General features: G+C 34.3%; 1 protein-coding gene across 2 annotated transcripts in view; it reads right to left on the bottom strand.

The window, feature by feature from the left end:
• Positions 1-17,893, bottom strand: part of LOC148941510 (discoidin domain-containing receptor 2-like) — a 215,233-nt gene that overhangs the window by 131,191 nt on the left and 66,149 nt on the right. For both annotated transcript variants that reach the window (XM_089104526.1, XM_089104528.1), the window contains exons 6-7: positions 16,545-16,724; positions 2,073-2,206 (exon numbers count right to left, since the gene is read on the bottom strand). In XM_089104526.1, coding sequence (XP_088960652.1) covers positions 2,073-2,206; positions 16,545-16,724 — 314 coding nt within the window. The remainder of the gene's footprint in view (positions 1-2,072; positions 2,207-16,544; positions 16,725-17,893) is intronic.

Genomic DNA, 17,893 nt, shown 5'->3' with positions numbered 1-17,893 from the left:
TTTAGTTCAGCATAGTTGAAACGTCCAATATCAAAGTCTTTGGGGATAACATGATCCCCCACAGTCCCCGGGGAAAGGGCTGCAAGTTACCAAATTTTCCATTGTTCAAGTACAGTATTTGTTAATGGGAAGTATAGATATATTTTTCGGGAGTGGAAATTTTTTCCACGGAGGGGGGAGGGAGGTGGGGGTTCTACGGAGACTTTTGCCTGGGATGGAAGTTACTGGGGGGGGGGGAGCTTTCAAGGGTAAATTTCAAACGAAGGAAATTTGCCAGAATTATTATGCAAAATTCGTTTTATTCGTCTATTTCCCTATTTGGCGACTTAATTTTACACGTGGAGATTTTCTGGGGAGATTTTTCGGGGAAATTGTCTGGGGAAACTTTCAGTGGGGCTGGAATTATCTCTGGGAGCCTTTTCATTGGAGGTGCGGGAAAAATTGTCAACATGTGGGGGATTTCCGGTATGAATATGAAACGATCAGAAAATAAAGAAGAAACAAGTGTTTTTTCCGACGACAGTATACTAAGGAGAATTTTTCAGGCGGAGTCGTCCACAAAAAAAAAAAAAAAAAAAAAAATCTGGGGAGAATTTGCAGGGAGAGTGAAATTGTCAGGGGGTCATTTACCGGAGGAAGCATTTTAAGCGTTAGAACTTTCCATAGAGGGATTTTTCGTTGGTGGAGGAATTTCCATGGGAATTTCCATGGCGGGTTTCCCGACCTTATTTGAAAAACGATCAGAAATTAAATTGAAAAAAAAGGTCTTTTTCAAATGAAATTAAGGAGCAACATTAAAACTTAAAACTTAGAACTTAATTTATTCCGTATATGGGGGGGGCTGCCTCCTCCTCAATACCCTGCTCTTTACGCTAAAGTTAGACCTTTTGTTCTAATTCGTAAATAACGACTCCTGAAACACAAGGATCCTTCAATTAGAATAAGGAACTTTTTTAAAAGTGCCTAAAAACTTCAGTGTGAAGAGAGATTCAGCGTGGAGAGGAGAAGGCAACCCCCCTCATACACGGAGTAATTTTTCTTTGTTTTAAGCTTTAATATTGCTCATTACTTTCAGTTGAATTTTTTTTTTTTTTTTTATCAAATTTGATTATTGACAAGGGATGGTAGCTCCAACCTAAGGAGCCACAGGCTTAGAACAAATTACATCTAAATTGAAGTCAAAACTAACACCGCAAGTCCGCAAGTCTTAGCCTTTAATTAGCCTCATTAAGATGAAACCACTAGGAAGAATATATACAAGTGTAAACGTCACTATGCAGACCACAAACAATTTTAAAGGTGATAGGTCCTCAAGAAATTGCTTATATTAGCTTATGGCGTGTAATTATCTTCAGATTTTAGGAGTGATATATTTTAGTAGGTTATTATTTCAAAGACTTGAAATACAATGCAACATAGCTTTCTGAAAAATTACGTCTTGCTGTTAGCTTAAATCAAACTTATTCATGGATAAATTTAATGACTTGCTTAAATTACTATTTTTTACACTTGGCCCCACTTCACTGAGATGTCGAAGGAAAGAAGGGTGGTGGGGACCATCGCCCCTCCCCAAAAACAAAAAAAAAACATTAAATATTGCACCATTTCAAATGGATGAAACCATTTCACTATCCAGGTCTGGGCCTAATGGCCTTAGATTTTGACAGAACTCGGTAGGTACGTCCTTTTCGTAGATAAAAGCTACCAGACAATTTTTCTCTTCCCAGCTTTATTTACTTTCGGTTTTACTTTCATACGAAATTTTCAGGGTTTACGTTTTTTCATTTCATGGAAGACTAAATATTCCCCAAATACTCAAACATTCTGATGCTAGTAAACAAATATAACCTTTTTTTGCATTCTAGTTTTGTGAAAAAAGAGATTATTTACTCAAGTTGGTCACTAGAGTCAATTCAAGCTTCTGATTTTTTTTTGGGGGGGGGGGGCGGCAAATTTCTCCAAAAAATAAGACTATGATGAATTTCTAATTAGTTAAGGGGTACCAGCCGTAAAAGGGGGGAAGTGCATGAAATAAGGGCTTTGGATAGTATTTGTGAAAGAAAAATGTTTACCTGGACGTCTTTCATAAATTGGTTGTTTGTATAGACAACCATGGAAGAAAAATCACGGATAACATCGAACTCAAAAACAATTTCAATTGGTTTGCCATTTCTTGTATCGTTTCTCCATCCAACCCAATTTTGAACTAAAAAAAGAAAGATAATATAAAGATAAAAAAGGATTTTCAAACAAATTTTAAATAATTTAAAGAAAATTCCAAGACATGCATTTGAAAAGCCTGATTTATTCTTCTGACCTAATATGATTTAAGTTTCTGATTTAAATATTATTGGTTACTTTTTATGATAATTACAGACTACTAGTTCATTGGTTCCAAAGAGATCTTTTTAAATTCTTCATTTATTTTTAAGGTTTTTTTTTCAGTGAAGAGCCAAATCGTTTGGAGATCCATCCTGAGTTAATCATTCTATGAACAGTGCAAGTTCGAGGGGTTCAGCTTTTTTCGAGGGGTTATCCACCCTCCGCCTACAAAATTATATGTTGGAATAACAATTTTTCCACCACGCGTGGTAGATTTCAATCCAGGTCACAGCCTTATGTACCATGCCTGGCACACTTCTACCATCTACCATGTGTAGCACGTACCCCAGGGTGTACAAGGTTATAAACAGTCAGCTGCCTGGCTATTTCCACCATACTCAATTTATTCAGTGTTTAAGGAATCCTCACTTTGTCCATTGTCAGTTTCTTTCTTTCTTTTTAGTGATGTTTTATTTTTCTATAATTTATTCTATTTTGTCTACAGAATTTTTGGGGTCTTTGGCACGTGACAAGAAAATTTTAGTATTAAAATATCTCTTTCCAAGTATATCTGGAAGCTAGAAGAGAAGAAAATGCATTTTGAAAAAAAAAACACAAAAAGCCAGAAAAATCTTGCAAACTAAATGCGATACCGGAAAACTATGATGAGTTCAGTTAGGTGAGTTGAAGAAATAAAAAAAAAGTCACATAAGGCATTCTGAATTGCTGTAGCTAAATTTTGCCTCGAGACAAGTTCCTTAAATGAACAATTATTTACAAAGCTTTTCAACAATCCTTTGTCTGTAAACTCTGGTAGAGAGAAATTTAATATTACTGGGCGTTATCCTCCTAAGTCAATAGCGCCCATACTAAGTATATTGCAGTCCTCAAGATATTATCTATTGTATTTTACGTCCTTTTATACTGCTTACACTTAATTAATGTCCTTTTCGTTGTTATTTACAGGGCAGGAGACCAAATAAAGGCGAATTCTCCTCTGTAATAGGCATATTTAATAATACTAAGATCATTATAAAAAAACAATATTTGGAAAAGATAGTAGAAGTTACCTATTCACTTTAGGGATATCATTTCAATTTTTCCCTAAGGAAGAAGAGGTAACAGATTTCTTCTAAGGCAGGATGACAAGGGCAAAGAAAACATTATTTTGGCATTCCTATGATAAAACCTAGTATCTGCAATTTGTTTTTTCATTTTTGAAAAATAGAAATAGATGGATACATAACTTTGTCAAATAGCTTTCTGGAGTTAATTTTTGTTTCCGCTTTTTATTTTTTCCTGGACGTATATACGAGGTTTTGCAATGTTCGCGTTTGTGCTAGAGTTTGGTAGTGGAGGGTTAAATCTTTTTTTTTTTTTTTTTAGCACATATAAAAAAAATTGTTGTACTTCGGAAAGAACAACAAATAAATAAATTCTAAGTTTGCCATTGGATCTACCGTATCGATATTAAGGGATTGATATTAGGGTCTGGATTATGACCGGGTTTTTGTGTAGATACTAGGCATTGGCAGAGGCTGGCAGACAAATGCCCCCCCCCCCCCCTAAGTTGATTCACCTATTTTTCAAAAGCATTTAAAAAAATTTTTGGGCCTTGGGAGCCCCTCGTTTCCCCAGCAAACATCTGGGCTCGACACAGGCATGATATGTCAAAATTTTTGAAGGGGAAAAAATATTTTGCTTCCTGGATGGCCATTTCTACCGCATCTTTTAAAAATAAATAATGAACATAATGTATGATAGAACCGTTGTACTTGCTGACCCTGTTCAAGAGTTTGTGGGACTTCCCACCAAAATTCCACAGACTCTTTTTTGAAGATTGGATGAACATATTTGAAAACTGTTTACCTCTCCATGGGCGTACGTAGCTTCTTTTCCAAAGGGGGGGAGTAGCTGATTCTGTGATTAAGGGTGGGGGTTGAAGTTATATTGACAGTTCACAAAAGCTTACATTGCCAGAAAGCTCTATCATACCTATGAAATCTTTATTAATAGGTAATCACCAAAAATCATCAATCATCAATAAGCTTCAGGGTTAATCAACATTATTGGATTAGAGCTATTAATTTACAAGACATTAGGGATAACTGCTTCTTGTTTGACTTTTATTACGTTATTCCAGCTATTTATTTCCAGCTTTTTCAACCATTTGCCTTTTATCAACTGTTTTTTTAACCATCTACCTTTTATCTACTGCTTTTTCAACCATCTTCTTTTTCAGCCATGTCTAGTGTATATTTGAATTTATAGGCGAGGGGCAGCTGCCAACCTCTTCCCCCTTCTGTACGCCCATGCACCTCTCCCCTTAATCACAGTCTTTGACAATAAAATTGAGGTTGTAAGAATGAAGTTTTCGTTGATGAGACTGAAACGGTATAATTGTTTCATTTAGAGAAATGTAAAGATAAAACTATCCCACAAAACAAACAATCTAACGTGCAGTGTGGGTTAAATTTCTGCCAGGGGGCTGGAATTCCAACACAACCCTAACTGACATCAAAATACTAAATGAAAAACAACATTAGAGCATTATTAGAATAAATATTAGCATTAGAAACGTTAAAATTATTGGTATTGCTCTCTCAATTATAATTATTAGTGTTTTTATTAAATTTTCTTATTTATCTGTTTAGACGCATCTTACACGCCTCAATAGAGCAGTTTTTTACTTCGAGAAAAAATGCCTTAAGGCGGAATATTAATGCTCAGAGAGATAGCCATAGAAATGTTTCCATTAATGATTGAAATGCTAAGCATAAGCGATGGATTTCGATAAATTAAAAACTTGAGTAATATTTGCACTAGTGCTACTATTACTAACAAATCAACGTTGCACTAGACCAACTAAGGCCAACAAAGTTTTGTTAGACCAACTAAGGCCAACAAAGTTCCTATCCCAATCCACTTCTTGGTACCCAGCATTGCTTCTTCATCGCCATTTACTCCTAATTTAACTACCAAAGTATTCTAAACATTAATCCTACTACTCTCCCCCCCCCCACTCTCAAAACATTCAAAATTAGCTTATTTTCCCCTGCACCTTAAATTTAACTATAAGTATATACGAATATATGTCAAAACATATGTCATTTGCTACTTAATTATTTCTAAAATACAAAAGTATTATTTTTAATTCTATTACGTTCTTTGCGGTCTCCAAGTCAGAGATGATATTTCACAAAAACATATAAAAAAAGTATTTCTACAAAAAAATATAAAAAAAAGTATTTCTTGGTGTTATTTCTTAGCAGGACAGATGAGGCTATTAAAGCTGCAAAACTTCTCAAAAAAATTGCTATCACCTAGATCCATAAATAGTAATCCCTGGAACCAGTTAAATATAATGTTGTTTCCAATAATGGTTTAACGAAAATTTAGAATTAGATCTAGCTAAAACCAAAGATTAATGATTTCAAAAACTCTTTTAAAGTGCATTGAAAAATTAAGGGCAAGAAAAAAAAAGGAGAGCGCTGTCACTTACGTTACCGTTAGAAAGTGTGCTTTAACTCCATTGGTTTATTTTCGTGATGTATTTTCAAAATCCTTTACATTATTCCTTAAGCAGTTGTCGGAAAAGGAAGCAAAACGCCACCTTTTTCTTACCCATTGTTGTAATTGCTCGTTTTTACTATATATCGAATTCCAATCCTTATTAGCTCTTTCTTTAGCAATGTTAAGGCAGTATTATAGTGACTTCTTATTATAGTGAATTTGAATGATGTTACATGTATGTATTATTATTTTTTACATGTTTCACCCCACGTCAACCGTTTGGTTTTGGGCGAATCATATTGATTTTTGTATTTAAACTTTTTGTTAATTAAATATATCACTATCACTATCACTAAATAGAAAGAACGAAAAGCTTTATAGTCACACCATCTTTTACAAGTAAACTCTGTTCTTCTATGGCATTGACTTTTTTTCCAGCATTTAGATAAACCAAGGCCGTATCCAGGGGGGGGGGTTACCCGGTTTGAATCCCCCCCGAAATTTTGACCGAGTCAAAAATTAGTCGAAAATTAGTAAAATCTTAGTAAAAATTATTAAAATTAGTCGAAAACCGAGTCGAAAATTAGTCCCCCCCCCCGAAAAAAAATCCTGGATCCGTTCTTGAGATAAACACCAAAAGCTAATTAACATTGTCAGGTAGTATCAGAAATCGAAAGTTGGTGAATTTAAGTGTAACTAAATTCCTATTGTAAATGGGCCTAAAGTAAATACCTTTAAAGGCTATTTTCCCTAGTTCAGGATTACGTAGACTTAGCACTTTCACAGAAGGGAGAACAGTCTCTCTTTCTCTCTAGGCATGCAAGATGAATAACATGGAAATTCACTTAGCATTTACTTCAAAAGTTTCTACTAAAGCAAAAGAAAATGAAAAAAAAATGGTGACAGCAGTTCGGTCAACCGAGGATGACCGATCATGTCAATTCTGACTGCTCCCTATTCACATTCCGACTAAGGGGCAAGGCACACTAAGTCATTTTGTGTGCGTCAAAGGCAAAGAGGTATGAGGTAGGACTGCAAGCTGGAGGACAGAAACAGTTGAATGATGAGGGGAAAGAGGTGAGTAGACAAAGATGCGCAACTAGAGAAATTACATTTTGAAATGTTAGTGAACATAAAATATGTTGCCTCTTCTACAGGCCATGAAGTCGTTTCAAGAGAACAGTGTCAAGAGTTTTTATGGGTGTGTTTTACTTATAAATCAAATCTTATTTTATCTTCAGATATTTTCATCAAATATTTTCCAATTATTTAACTTTCAAACAATTTACAATTTGGCATGGAGTGAGAAAAAAGAAACTTCTCAAATTTTAAACAATTTATTTCCCTCGAATAGACCAGGTTTAAAATTTTATGCGAATATAACATGTTAAGTTCTTTGTTTATCTATTGCACTACTCATTGGTATTTTAAATCTCAAATAAAGCTACTTTAAATAATGTTTAAATGAAGTTGCAGTTTTACCAGAATTTGGCTTGGCCATCCAATTTTGGCTTCGAATTCTTTGTTCTACGATTTTTTTTTATAATAACCTAAATAACAAAATAATTACGCTAAAAAGGATCTGTTTCTATAGGCTTAAAACAAAAACCCTTTACTATGATTCATTTGTTTCAATGTAATGTCCACTATGATACATTTTTGCATGTTCTTTTAATTTCTTTTAATTATTTTAAAAGCAGAAAAATAAGCAAACACATTATATAATATAACTAAGCATGCAAAAAAAGATGTGAAATAAGAATCATACTAGTTTAAATTTTAAAAAGAAAAAAATTAATATCTTACTGGTTCGTATAAATAAATTGAAATAAGCTTGGACAACAAATTCCGAATTTCTTCAGTAATCTTTCACGAGAGAACATTCAAATTTAAGAACAAATGATGGCCTATTTATTTATCAAAACACAAGCAAAATTTTAGGGGGGGGGGACTTTGCTTCCGCATCCCAGCCCATAAATTTGAACCTCAATAATTTCTCCTATAACATGCTGTAGGCCTATTTACATAAATTAATTTTAATGTCTAACATTTTTTCTTAGTTTTCAGACTCCTCACAAAATTACCACAATATCAAATTTCTGAGTATATGCTTAGGCTTATGCATGAAGACACACTTAAATTTCTACGGTAATTTCTAAATGTAATCATAAATAAATATTATTAAAACCTCACAGTTTCTGACGAAATACCTGCTTATTAAATATGCATCAAGAAAAAATATGAAAACGAAGAATACTTTTTTAGTCTAGTATCTGTTTAACTAATAAATCATCCTTTTACTATTAAAACAAAATATATGCATATTTAGATAATACTACATAAGTTTTCTACAAATCCATTCTTTCTGATTTCAATAAGCAATATCTATCAAATTATATGTCTGTTCTAAATAGATTCTTTGCTTTTTATTTGCAGACTGGATTATGACCTAATAAAGTAAATAATAACGAGTTGGAAGAAAAGGACAAGGTGTAAAAATGCGCACGCATTCATTACTTTTTGTACATTTATGGATGCATGTAATATGGTTGAATATTTAAGAATATAAACTCAGTAATGGCTATGAACAAATAATCAAAAGATTCATTTGAATACAAAATGGAATTTTACATATTTTTTTGACATAAAAAGAATCTTAGACATTTCAGATTCTTTTGTCTTTAAGGTTGCACCTTTTTTTTCATAGCACGGATTGTGACACTACTAATGCCGTGCCACCAACGTTGATTTGCTGCAAATGATAGCAAATATTATAAATGAAATGAGATAATAACCAGTTGCGTGGGTAGTCCGAGGGGCTACCAGCTTTCTTTTAATTAGTGTGCATCTCAGAGCACTGCTTATTCTACAACGCATAACACACTTCCGCCATGCCGCGCCTCTTTCTGCAATTCGAGTACAATCCCGTACGTATGGTGAGTACCATCTAGTGCACAAGACTTTTGAAAGTGTATAGTCACAAAGGGTAATCAGTCGACATACAAGATGTAGAATTCCTGAATAAAATGCTTCTTTACAAGAAAAGAATCGTAAATAGCCTCATTTTCGATATCTGTAAAAATTGGGGTAACCCTCTAGAGTACTTCAGACCATCTACCAGACTCGAACTCTGCTCAGTCATCAGCCACATTGCTGTAACTAGTAGAGGCCAAGCTAAAACAGTAGAAACGATATTTATTTGGTCGAGCTATTCTGGGCCCAAAAATTGCCTTGGGCTTCCGCAGATTTGGAATCCTAGTTAGGCCTTTCAGCTGCGACACTTTAAGAGTTGTTCTGTTAAATGTTTTGTAAGTTTAAGATTCACACTTATCAATTAAGCACGCTGAATGAATTATTACACTCAGAATTCAATTATTATCTCTTGGTTTTTGTTTCTCTTTTAGTTTAGTCTTAGAGTCACTTTTTAGAGGTTTTTTCAGATGAGTTATATTTTCTTTTCTTACTTACAAGAATAGTGGAGGAGCCACATTATTGGTTGCACAATTATTTCCTCGAGTTTTGAAGCACGCACAGAAAAAAGCCTCCCTCGTTTAAATATCAGATAATTTTCGGTAGTAATAAACCAACATTGGTTTTTCCCTTCTTTCTTTCATTATGGTGTTTATGTCTTATAGCATGACAACTTGTGACTTGTTTTAGCAGAGAAGTTTTTCAAGTAAATTTTACTAGGTTACTCTCGATTACAATACCTTGCATAGAAAATTCTAGGTAGTCCGATGTTTAAAAAGTTCTTCAGAGAGAGGTCCTTGGGGAGAGGAGGGACTCTGGAGTCAGTGGTCCCAAGTCAAGGTTCAAAAATTTATAAAGACGTATGTTTGAACAAAAAGCCCCACCAAAAAGTGGGACTGGTACTGTTCTATTAGCTAGGCAACACTCGAGAAGTGAAGTTTGGTTAATGCTAATGAAATAAAACAAATAATATTAAAATATGATAGTTTAGAAACAAATTTCGGCTATATATTTGCACAATAGGGGGGGGGGGTAAAGCATAGCATATATTAAATACGTAACCTATTCTAACTTAGGTACCTTTTCCCCCCTAAACCCAAAAAAACTAAAGTTTAGATTTCCCGGAGCGAGAAACCCCTTCTTTATTCAGCGTCTCATAGGAGTTACCGGGTCATGCCTATTTGATCTTTGCTTTTCTCGAGTGGCTGTCTGGCGTGTTGCCTAGCTAATAGGACAGTACCATAGGGTTTCCCTCAGACTTGCATCCCTCTTTAGTGAAATTTCCTCCCCCAAGCATATTAAATTAAGTGTGTGGTTGGTTACTTAAACCAACCAGGCAAGATTTACGTGAGATAAGACAATATGAACCGTGTTATATCTCAGTATACTATCCTGCCCAAAACAAAAAGATACACATTTAAAAAATTAAACAGAAAGCGAAATATCTTAACACAGTAGTGGTTTCATGTTGCCTTATTTTGGATTGCCATAGTGGTTTCATAGCTACCAAACGTAAGAATGTAAGACGGTTTATGATTAGTCAGCTAAAAATAATCCACTAATCAGAAACAAGCTCAAATTCTTATAGGTTTTAAGTAAACCAATGGGAAACGCCAGTGTGAACTCGCAGTAATGGATCATTATTCATTAGTCAACCTCGGAGTGGTACATTCACTTTATAGGAGGCAGAGGAGACAGACTGGGACTGGCACAGGGCACATCCCCCCCCCCCCCAAAAAAAATGGCGAAGATACCACCAAAACAGGTGCGTTTCAAAATCTTGGGCGAGGTAAAGGGCAAAAATATAGGAGGCACAGGCTCCTATCCCCCTCCAACTGACGCCATTGATTTAGTATCTCTAGGCCGAAGACGGCAAAACACAAATGTTACTAAATTCTTCAGCAAACATATGTTCAATTGATGAGCTTAAAAACTACATTTTTGCTGTCTTTAAAATTATTAAAATATTCCCACTTTTCTTTTGAGCAGATCAATATATATAATATCAAACCTTAGAATAGAATACCTTTTCCCTTATCCTCAGAATTCTCAAGATCATGCAAATCTAAAACTTAATTCATCTATCGGGAATAGGGTCTATACAAATTCTTAGCTCAAGCCCCGCATTTCTAAAAGAAAAACAGATCCAGTGTTTAGAAGGTTCCTTAGAAGCCATTACTTTACATTATCCAAGATCCCCTTGTCCGATAGTGAACGATTTAAGACAATTCTTCCGCAGAAAAAAATTAAAGGAACTCTTAAATAACGAGTTTTGTTTGTATTGGCTTTCCCTGCGATTTGTTAAATGCGGATGAAGTTTAGAGGAGAATTCGCTTTTAGAGTGGGACTTTCTACGTGGTTTAAATGATCTATATAAAATAAATGGACGGGAGTATTAGTTCTCCGTAAAAAATAATTATACGATCAAGGGAAGATTGATGTCAAATAATACTGACTGAACTCTTAGAGAATTGCGTATTAGCGTTTCTACGAGATTATTTAACGGATAAAATAAATTGGTGAATTGATCTGAGAAGAGCCTTCATTTTCAAAAAGAGAATTTCCGTGAGGTGGAAATGATTGATGTCACAGGCTGGATAGAATTATTTATGGTCCATACAAAATTATAAGAGTAATGGAAAGAAGGTGTAAAATATTGCAGACACTCAAGGAAGCGTAAGAGTGGGGTTTAATATTAGTCACTTGAATGTCTTTGGAGCAATGCGAGAGAAAATATTTATTAGCAAGATGTTATGAATGCATGAAAGCATTCGCTATGCAATAACTACCATACAAGAGCTAAAGATCTGGGAAATACTATTTGAGCTTTTTAAAAATCATTGCTATCAAGTTGAGAGTGAACTATCTTCACTGCCATTTAGTACAAGAAGGATTGACGTTGGATTTTGTATTAATAGGCAAATACAATGGAAGTTAAATTTGATTTTCAATAGAGTTTCAACTTTCAACAACTAAAATTATGAGTGTTCAAAAATAATTCGTTTCAATTCACTGAAGTGTTTTTGAATTTTTTTTTTTCACCATTATAGTTTTATCTACAACTCATAATGACCCCTTAATTGTTCGATAAAACTCTTAGAGAGAATTAAATAATAAAAAAAAACAACAAGTTTTTTCAACTGAAAGAAAGAAGCTATATCAAAACTTAAAACAAGCAGAAATTATTACGTATATCAGGGGGAGGGGGGTTGCCCCTTTCTAAATGCCTCGCTCTTCACGCTAATGTCTTTTAGTATTTAAAAAAGTCAAACTTTAGCGTAAAGAGCGAGGTATTGAGGAGGGGGCAAACCCTTCATATACATAATAGTTTCTGTTCGTTTTAAGTATTGATGTTGCCCTTTACTTTTAGCCAAAAAAAAATTGTTTTTCATTTTTTATTATTTCTAATCGTTTTTTAAATAATGCCGGGAAATCTGGCTCTCCCTCCATGGAAAATTCCCCCCCCCCACGGAAAATATCTACATAAAAAATCTACCCCGGGAAATATTGGTTTGCTTTCTGTTATTCAAATATATAAAAGAAAGGTGATACCCACTAGGTAGCTAGCAAATATCACCAATGTAACACCAGGGGGTGTTACATTTAGGTTTTTGTCTCCCCCCTAAGATTTCAAAAAATACCTTTTCTTTTGGGATTTTAATAGAAAAATTATTGTTCACCCCCCCCCCCCCCTAGATTTTGAAAAAAAATCTTCTCGCCCCCTAAACATTTTTGTGAATGTATGTCACTGAATATTACACTCGGATTTTTCCTTCTTGAGATAACGAGACCGAGCTGTTTGCCTTCTTCTTGTCTTGTCGCCTTAACGATGAATGGCACATGTTTTTTCTATATTTCGCAGTAAGATAACAAATCCCGTCACTTTATCAGAGTAATTTACAAAAAACGTCTTAAAAAAAGTTTTTCAAAGAAAATAAAAAGCTTTATCCACACCTAAGACAAGCAGAAATTAATTCATATAATAATTCAAACCTCAAGCGAACATAAATTTCTATGACTGAATAAATGATATCACGAAACGAACAGAACTTAAAATAAATAGTCACGTCAGATATAATAATATTAGATTCTGATTGGGATGAATATGTCAGTCCTAAAAGAAGCAAAAAATATAATGAATAATCAAGCTAAACTTAAGCTGAACAGAATAGAGTTTACCACCCTGCAACCCTCTAAAGGTCATTGGACTATCTATACTTTACTGAGAACAAAATATATTCTAACAAGCTTCAAGTTTCAAAGGGTAAGCAAGCTTATGCCAATCGGAGAAAATAAAATTTGTTTGTCTAGTTTCAGGTGTTACACATGGATTGGTTTCAGGTGTTACACATGGATGCAACCAAACTTCAAAAATCCCTTCTTTTAATAAAGGTCTACTTGGCCCTTTCTACGTTCCCTGTAAGTTCTTGCCCTATCAGAGACAAAACAAATTTTAGGTCCTTTTCCAGGCAGTAGTTACCGATGCAGTGCAAATCCTCTCCGATTTTTTTTTATTTTTAAATTAAGTTTTCTGTTTTTAAATGAATTATATTCCAAGTATTTGCTCTGTTGGTTTTTCTTGGAGTAGTTAAGACTTAAGACTGGGACCCATAAATAAGTTTCGTTTTTACATCGTCGGTAAATTCAACTTGTATTGTTTTTGTTCCGACGGAGAATTTTATAGCTTTCATTTAAGCAAAGGTAATCTAGAGTATTTTCCAGGAACAATTTGCATTTGACAATGCACGCGATATAGGCCTACTATGTTGGACGGTAGACTATAGGAGAGACAGAGAAAAATATTGTGCCTATTTTTGATGTCACAAATTGATAAGGCATAATTTTTTTCTAAATTTTTCGATTCAGATTCTCTTGGCCCCGTCTACGTGTAACTTTAAAATCAATCGTAAAAAAATATCCGATACTTTCCAAATCTATTTTTAGAAAAAGAAAGTATGTAGGCTCTCTTTGGGGCCTTTTTCGAGGGAACCAATGTTTTGTTTCTTTCTTTCTTTTACACTTCAAGGACTTAAGGACCTTAATTTGGAGCCAGTAAAAAAAGGACTCATTTTGGAAGACCTAGCCCTAAAATAAATTTTTTTTACACTAGGTTTCCCTTGTTTCGGGGAATTACAGCTGTCAGTTTCAAAGGGGCAACAAGTTTTTTTTACCAGCTTCCAGACCCCTAACACCCGTGCCCCCCCCCCTAACAAAATGTTTGGTCCTCTTTTCCTTGGCAACAATTCTTGAAAGTTTAAAGCCAATCGGAGAAAACTTTTTCGGACCACCATCGGACTTCATATTTTGGGGCCTAATGATCCAGCTAAAAAATTTCGGTAATTTTACAGACCTAATCTTGGGGTAGACAATTTTCTTATTATAGTTTTTTCTCGTGCGTTGCAGCCACCATAGCCTGATGACTTAAATATATAAGTTTCAACCCGATTGAAAAAAAATGTATTTCGACCCTTTTATTTATTATTATTTTTTTTTAACCTTCGATTTTTCTTGATCCAACGACTTGCAGCTGAAAGTTTCAAACTGATCACAGATAACAAGCTTCTTGGCCCATTTTTGGGCCCCGTAATATCCTCCACAGACAATATCGTTATTCTCTAGCCCAGAGAGCAATCACTGGAAGTTTCAAGCAAATTTGACACCCAAGATGAAATATTTGCTTTACCCACTTTAATTCATAATTAAATAAAAAAAAACAAGTTTTTTTAACTGAAAAAAAAATTGTTTTTTTTTATTTAACTTTTGAACGTTTTGAATTAATGAAGGTTTTGATTTTGGCTCACCCTACATGATTAATTAAAACGAAATTTCCATATTAATTTTACCTTTTTTGGTTAAATGGCTTTCTCGAAAGTTGTTTAATTTTATTTAAGAACGTTTTTATAAGAAATAAATATACGTAACTTACGAATTAGCTTAAGTAGCGAACTTCTATATTCGTATATTTTTATTAAGTATATGAGGGGGTTTGTTCCCTCGTCAATATCTCGCTCTTTACGCTAAAGTTCGAATTTTTTTCCAATTCTTTAAGAATGACCCCTAAATCACAAAGGCCGTTAATTAGAATAAATAGCTCTTATGAAACGACTAAAAAACTTTAGCGTAAAGAGTTAGGTATTGACTAGGGGGCGAACCCAATCATATACATAATGATTTCTGTTCGTTTTAAGTTTTGGTGTTGCTCCTAACTTTCAGTTGAAAAACTTGTTTTTTTAAAATTTTATTTCTGATTTTTTTTAAAATGATGTTGGGAAATACGGAGCCCCCTTCATAGCAGTGTCCCTTCCCCCATGAAGACTTCCTTCATGGAAAGATCCTCCCACGTAACCCCCGACCCAACCCCCACCCCCCTTCACTACCAGAAAAAATCTCCTTTGAAAACGTCGGTATACTTCCCAATAACCAATACTATATGTAAACATTGGGCTAAGTTCTTAACTTGCAGCCCTTCCCCCAGGGACTGTGGGGGATTAAGTCATCCTCAAAGAAATAGTTATTATATTTTAGACCATGTTGAACAAAATGGCTATCTCAAAATTCTGATTAGGTGACTTTGGGGAAAAAATGAGCGTGTAAAATGTAGTTGCCCTACATTTTTTTGTCAATTAAAAAGGGCACTAAAATTTTTAATTTCCGTTCAAATTAGCCCTCTTGCGGTATTGTAGGACCACTGGGCCGATGATCACTCCTGAAAAAAATTAAATAAAAAAAAAAAATCCTTATATAATTCAAAAAAAAAAACACGCATCTGTGATCTTTCTTCTGGCAAAAAATATACAAAATTCCATATTTTTGCAGATAGGAGTTTGAAACTTCTACAGTAGGATTTTCTGATATGCTGAATCTGATGGTGGGATTTTCTTTAAGGTTCTATGGTTTTTATGGGGTGTTTCCCCCTTTTTCCGAAAATGAGGTTAATTTTCTCAGGCACGTTACTTTGGATGGGTAAGACTAAACTTGATATGACATATATATTTGACATTGGCATAAAAATTTGATTCTATCGATGTATCTATTGGTATCTAATTTCCGTTTTTTAGCGTTTCGGTTACTATTGAGCCGGGTCGCCCCTGATTAGCCCTGAATTACAGTTCATTACCACGAACTGTTTGATTTGTAAAATATAGGCAATTCACTTAATTCACGACCCCTGTTCCAGGATTTAGGGAGTCACATCATCTCCAGAAGTACTCTATTATATTTTTTGACTATTCTGAAAAAATGGCTATATCACAATTTGGACTCGATATCAATTGAGGGCACGGGGTCAAGATAGAAAAAAGGAACAAAGAGCTTGCTGATTTTGCCCTTTAAAAAGGGCACTAAAACTTCCTATCTCCAATAAAACGAACCTCTTATTAAACTGACCTTGCCTTTCAATCAAAGTGCTCCTGCCAAAAAAGAAGAAAAGAAGCAAACAAAATATTGAAGGCACATGGTCTTTTACTAAGGCAATGCAAGAGCGTCACTCTGATATATAAGTTTTTGGTCAAGATCTTGTGTATGACAAAATGGATAGCGGCGCATAATAACTTTAAATGTAAAAACAGCTTTTGATGAGTAAATTTAAAATTAATGAACCTTAAATATTTGAAATCGGAAAATGTAGTTTTTAACGTAGGCTAGATTGGGCTAGGTTAAACCCGGCAATTATTCAATCTTTTTTTCTTTGCAGAGACACTGTATTTTTTATTTTGAATATTATCATTAAAGTAGCTTACCTTTATCACGCTCGTAAAATGTAGACTTGAAGTTCTCAGGGCCAAGCCTGCCATCCGTTAGTTGCCCCAGACCTTGTTTAAGGAAGGATCCATCCCAGAATCCATCATATGAAGAATCATAGAAATTCCAATTCGATCCCCTTTGGTCTCCTTGTGGCATAGAATAGCTAAGTATGCCGTCTACAAAGGAAATAATTATTAGAATTTTAAAAACTTTTATGATTGGTCCGCGTCAAATACAAAATTAGCAACGACAATGTGATTTTTACAACGAGGTGCGAAAATTCAACCATCTTTGCAATCTTTTATCACAGGCATTATGGCTTTTCGATACCGGCTAAAGTTGAATTTCTCAACTTTAATCACAGTCATCTTTTAACATGGGCATTTTTTTAAGATTGCTACTCTGAAACTAAAAAACAGAATTGAAAATTTTGCACAATTTGTATGACAATTTCCATTATATTGGGTGATGGCCATCCTTCAAGACACTTTTGATCAGACAAGTAAACAAATGTCTAAAACAAAGAATCCTATATATACAGAGATATGACCTCGAAAACTAACTACCATATAGTATTTATATGCATTAAATAAAATGTTTCAAATGAGGGTAAAAAGTCAACATAAAATTTAAAATAAACATAAATTATTGTGTATATATGAGGAGCTACCTAGCCCCAAAGCCCTTTAATCAACATTCTAACCTATAACTTACAGAGAGTATGATAAATATTTAGAGTACATTATATATAATAAATATTTAGTGCAGTCCACCATCTCACAGATTTTGTTAACTCTGTGCTTGAACGTGGTGAGTTGGTGCTTTCAATTTTCACAGATTTTAGCAAAGCTTTTGATACTGTTGTTTTTAAGATCTTATTGAGCAGGCTGCGTTGTTTAGGTGTTCTAGATGTATCTCTGGATTGGTTCGAGTCGTATCTTGGAGGGAGAACACTTAGAGTGCTACTGATGGCTGCAAATCAAGAAATTATGGAGTCTATCACGGAGTTCTACAAGGTTTGGTGCTTGGGCCCCTACTTTACCTAATATATGTATACCATTCGATTTTACATTCCTAGGAGATTAACCACGTCATTTGCTGATGACACTGTGTTTACAGTAAAATCAAGATTTAGCCCTCTATCTGTTAATGTTTTAAAGACGAATTTCTTGAATTTTTGTAGGATTGGTACTCCCATTATTTTAAATGATAAAATTTGTCTGAATGGTGTATTCTTCAAGCTTTTAGTGTTAAATATTTAGGTTTTTATCTTGATTGCAATTTGAGTTGGAAACAACACTGTGATGCAATAGCAGTAAAAGTGGCAAGAGGATTAGGTCTTATA

The sequence above is a fragment of the Artemia sp. Qi Xiang Cuo genome, chromosome 18 (genome assembly GCF_049724085.1).
Source record: "Artemia sp. Qi Xiang Cuo chromosome 18, ASM4972408v1, whole genome shotgun sequence".
NCBI classification, from domain to species: Eukaryota; Metazoa; Arthropoda; class Branchiopoda; order Anostraca; family Artemiidae; genus Artemia; species Artemia sp. Qi Xiang Cuo.
The sequence above is the reverse complement of the archived record's forward strand: the minus strand, read 5'-3'. Positions and strand labels throughout refer to the sequence as shown.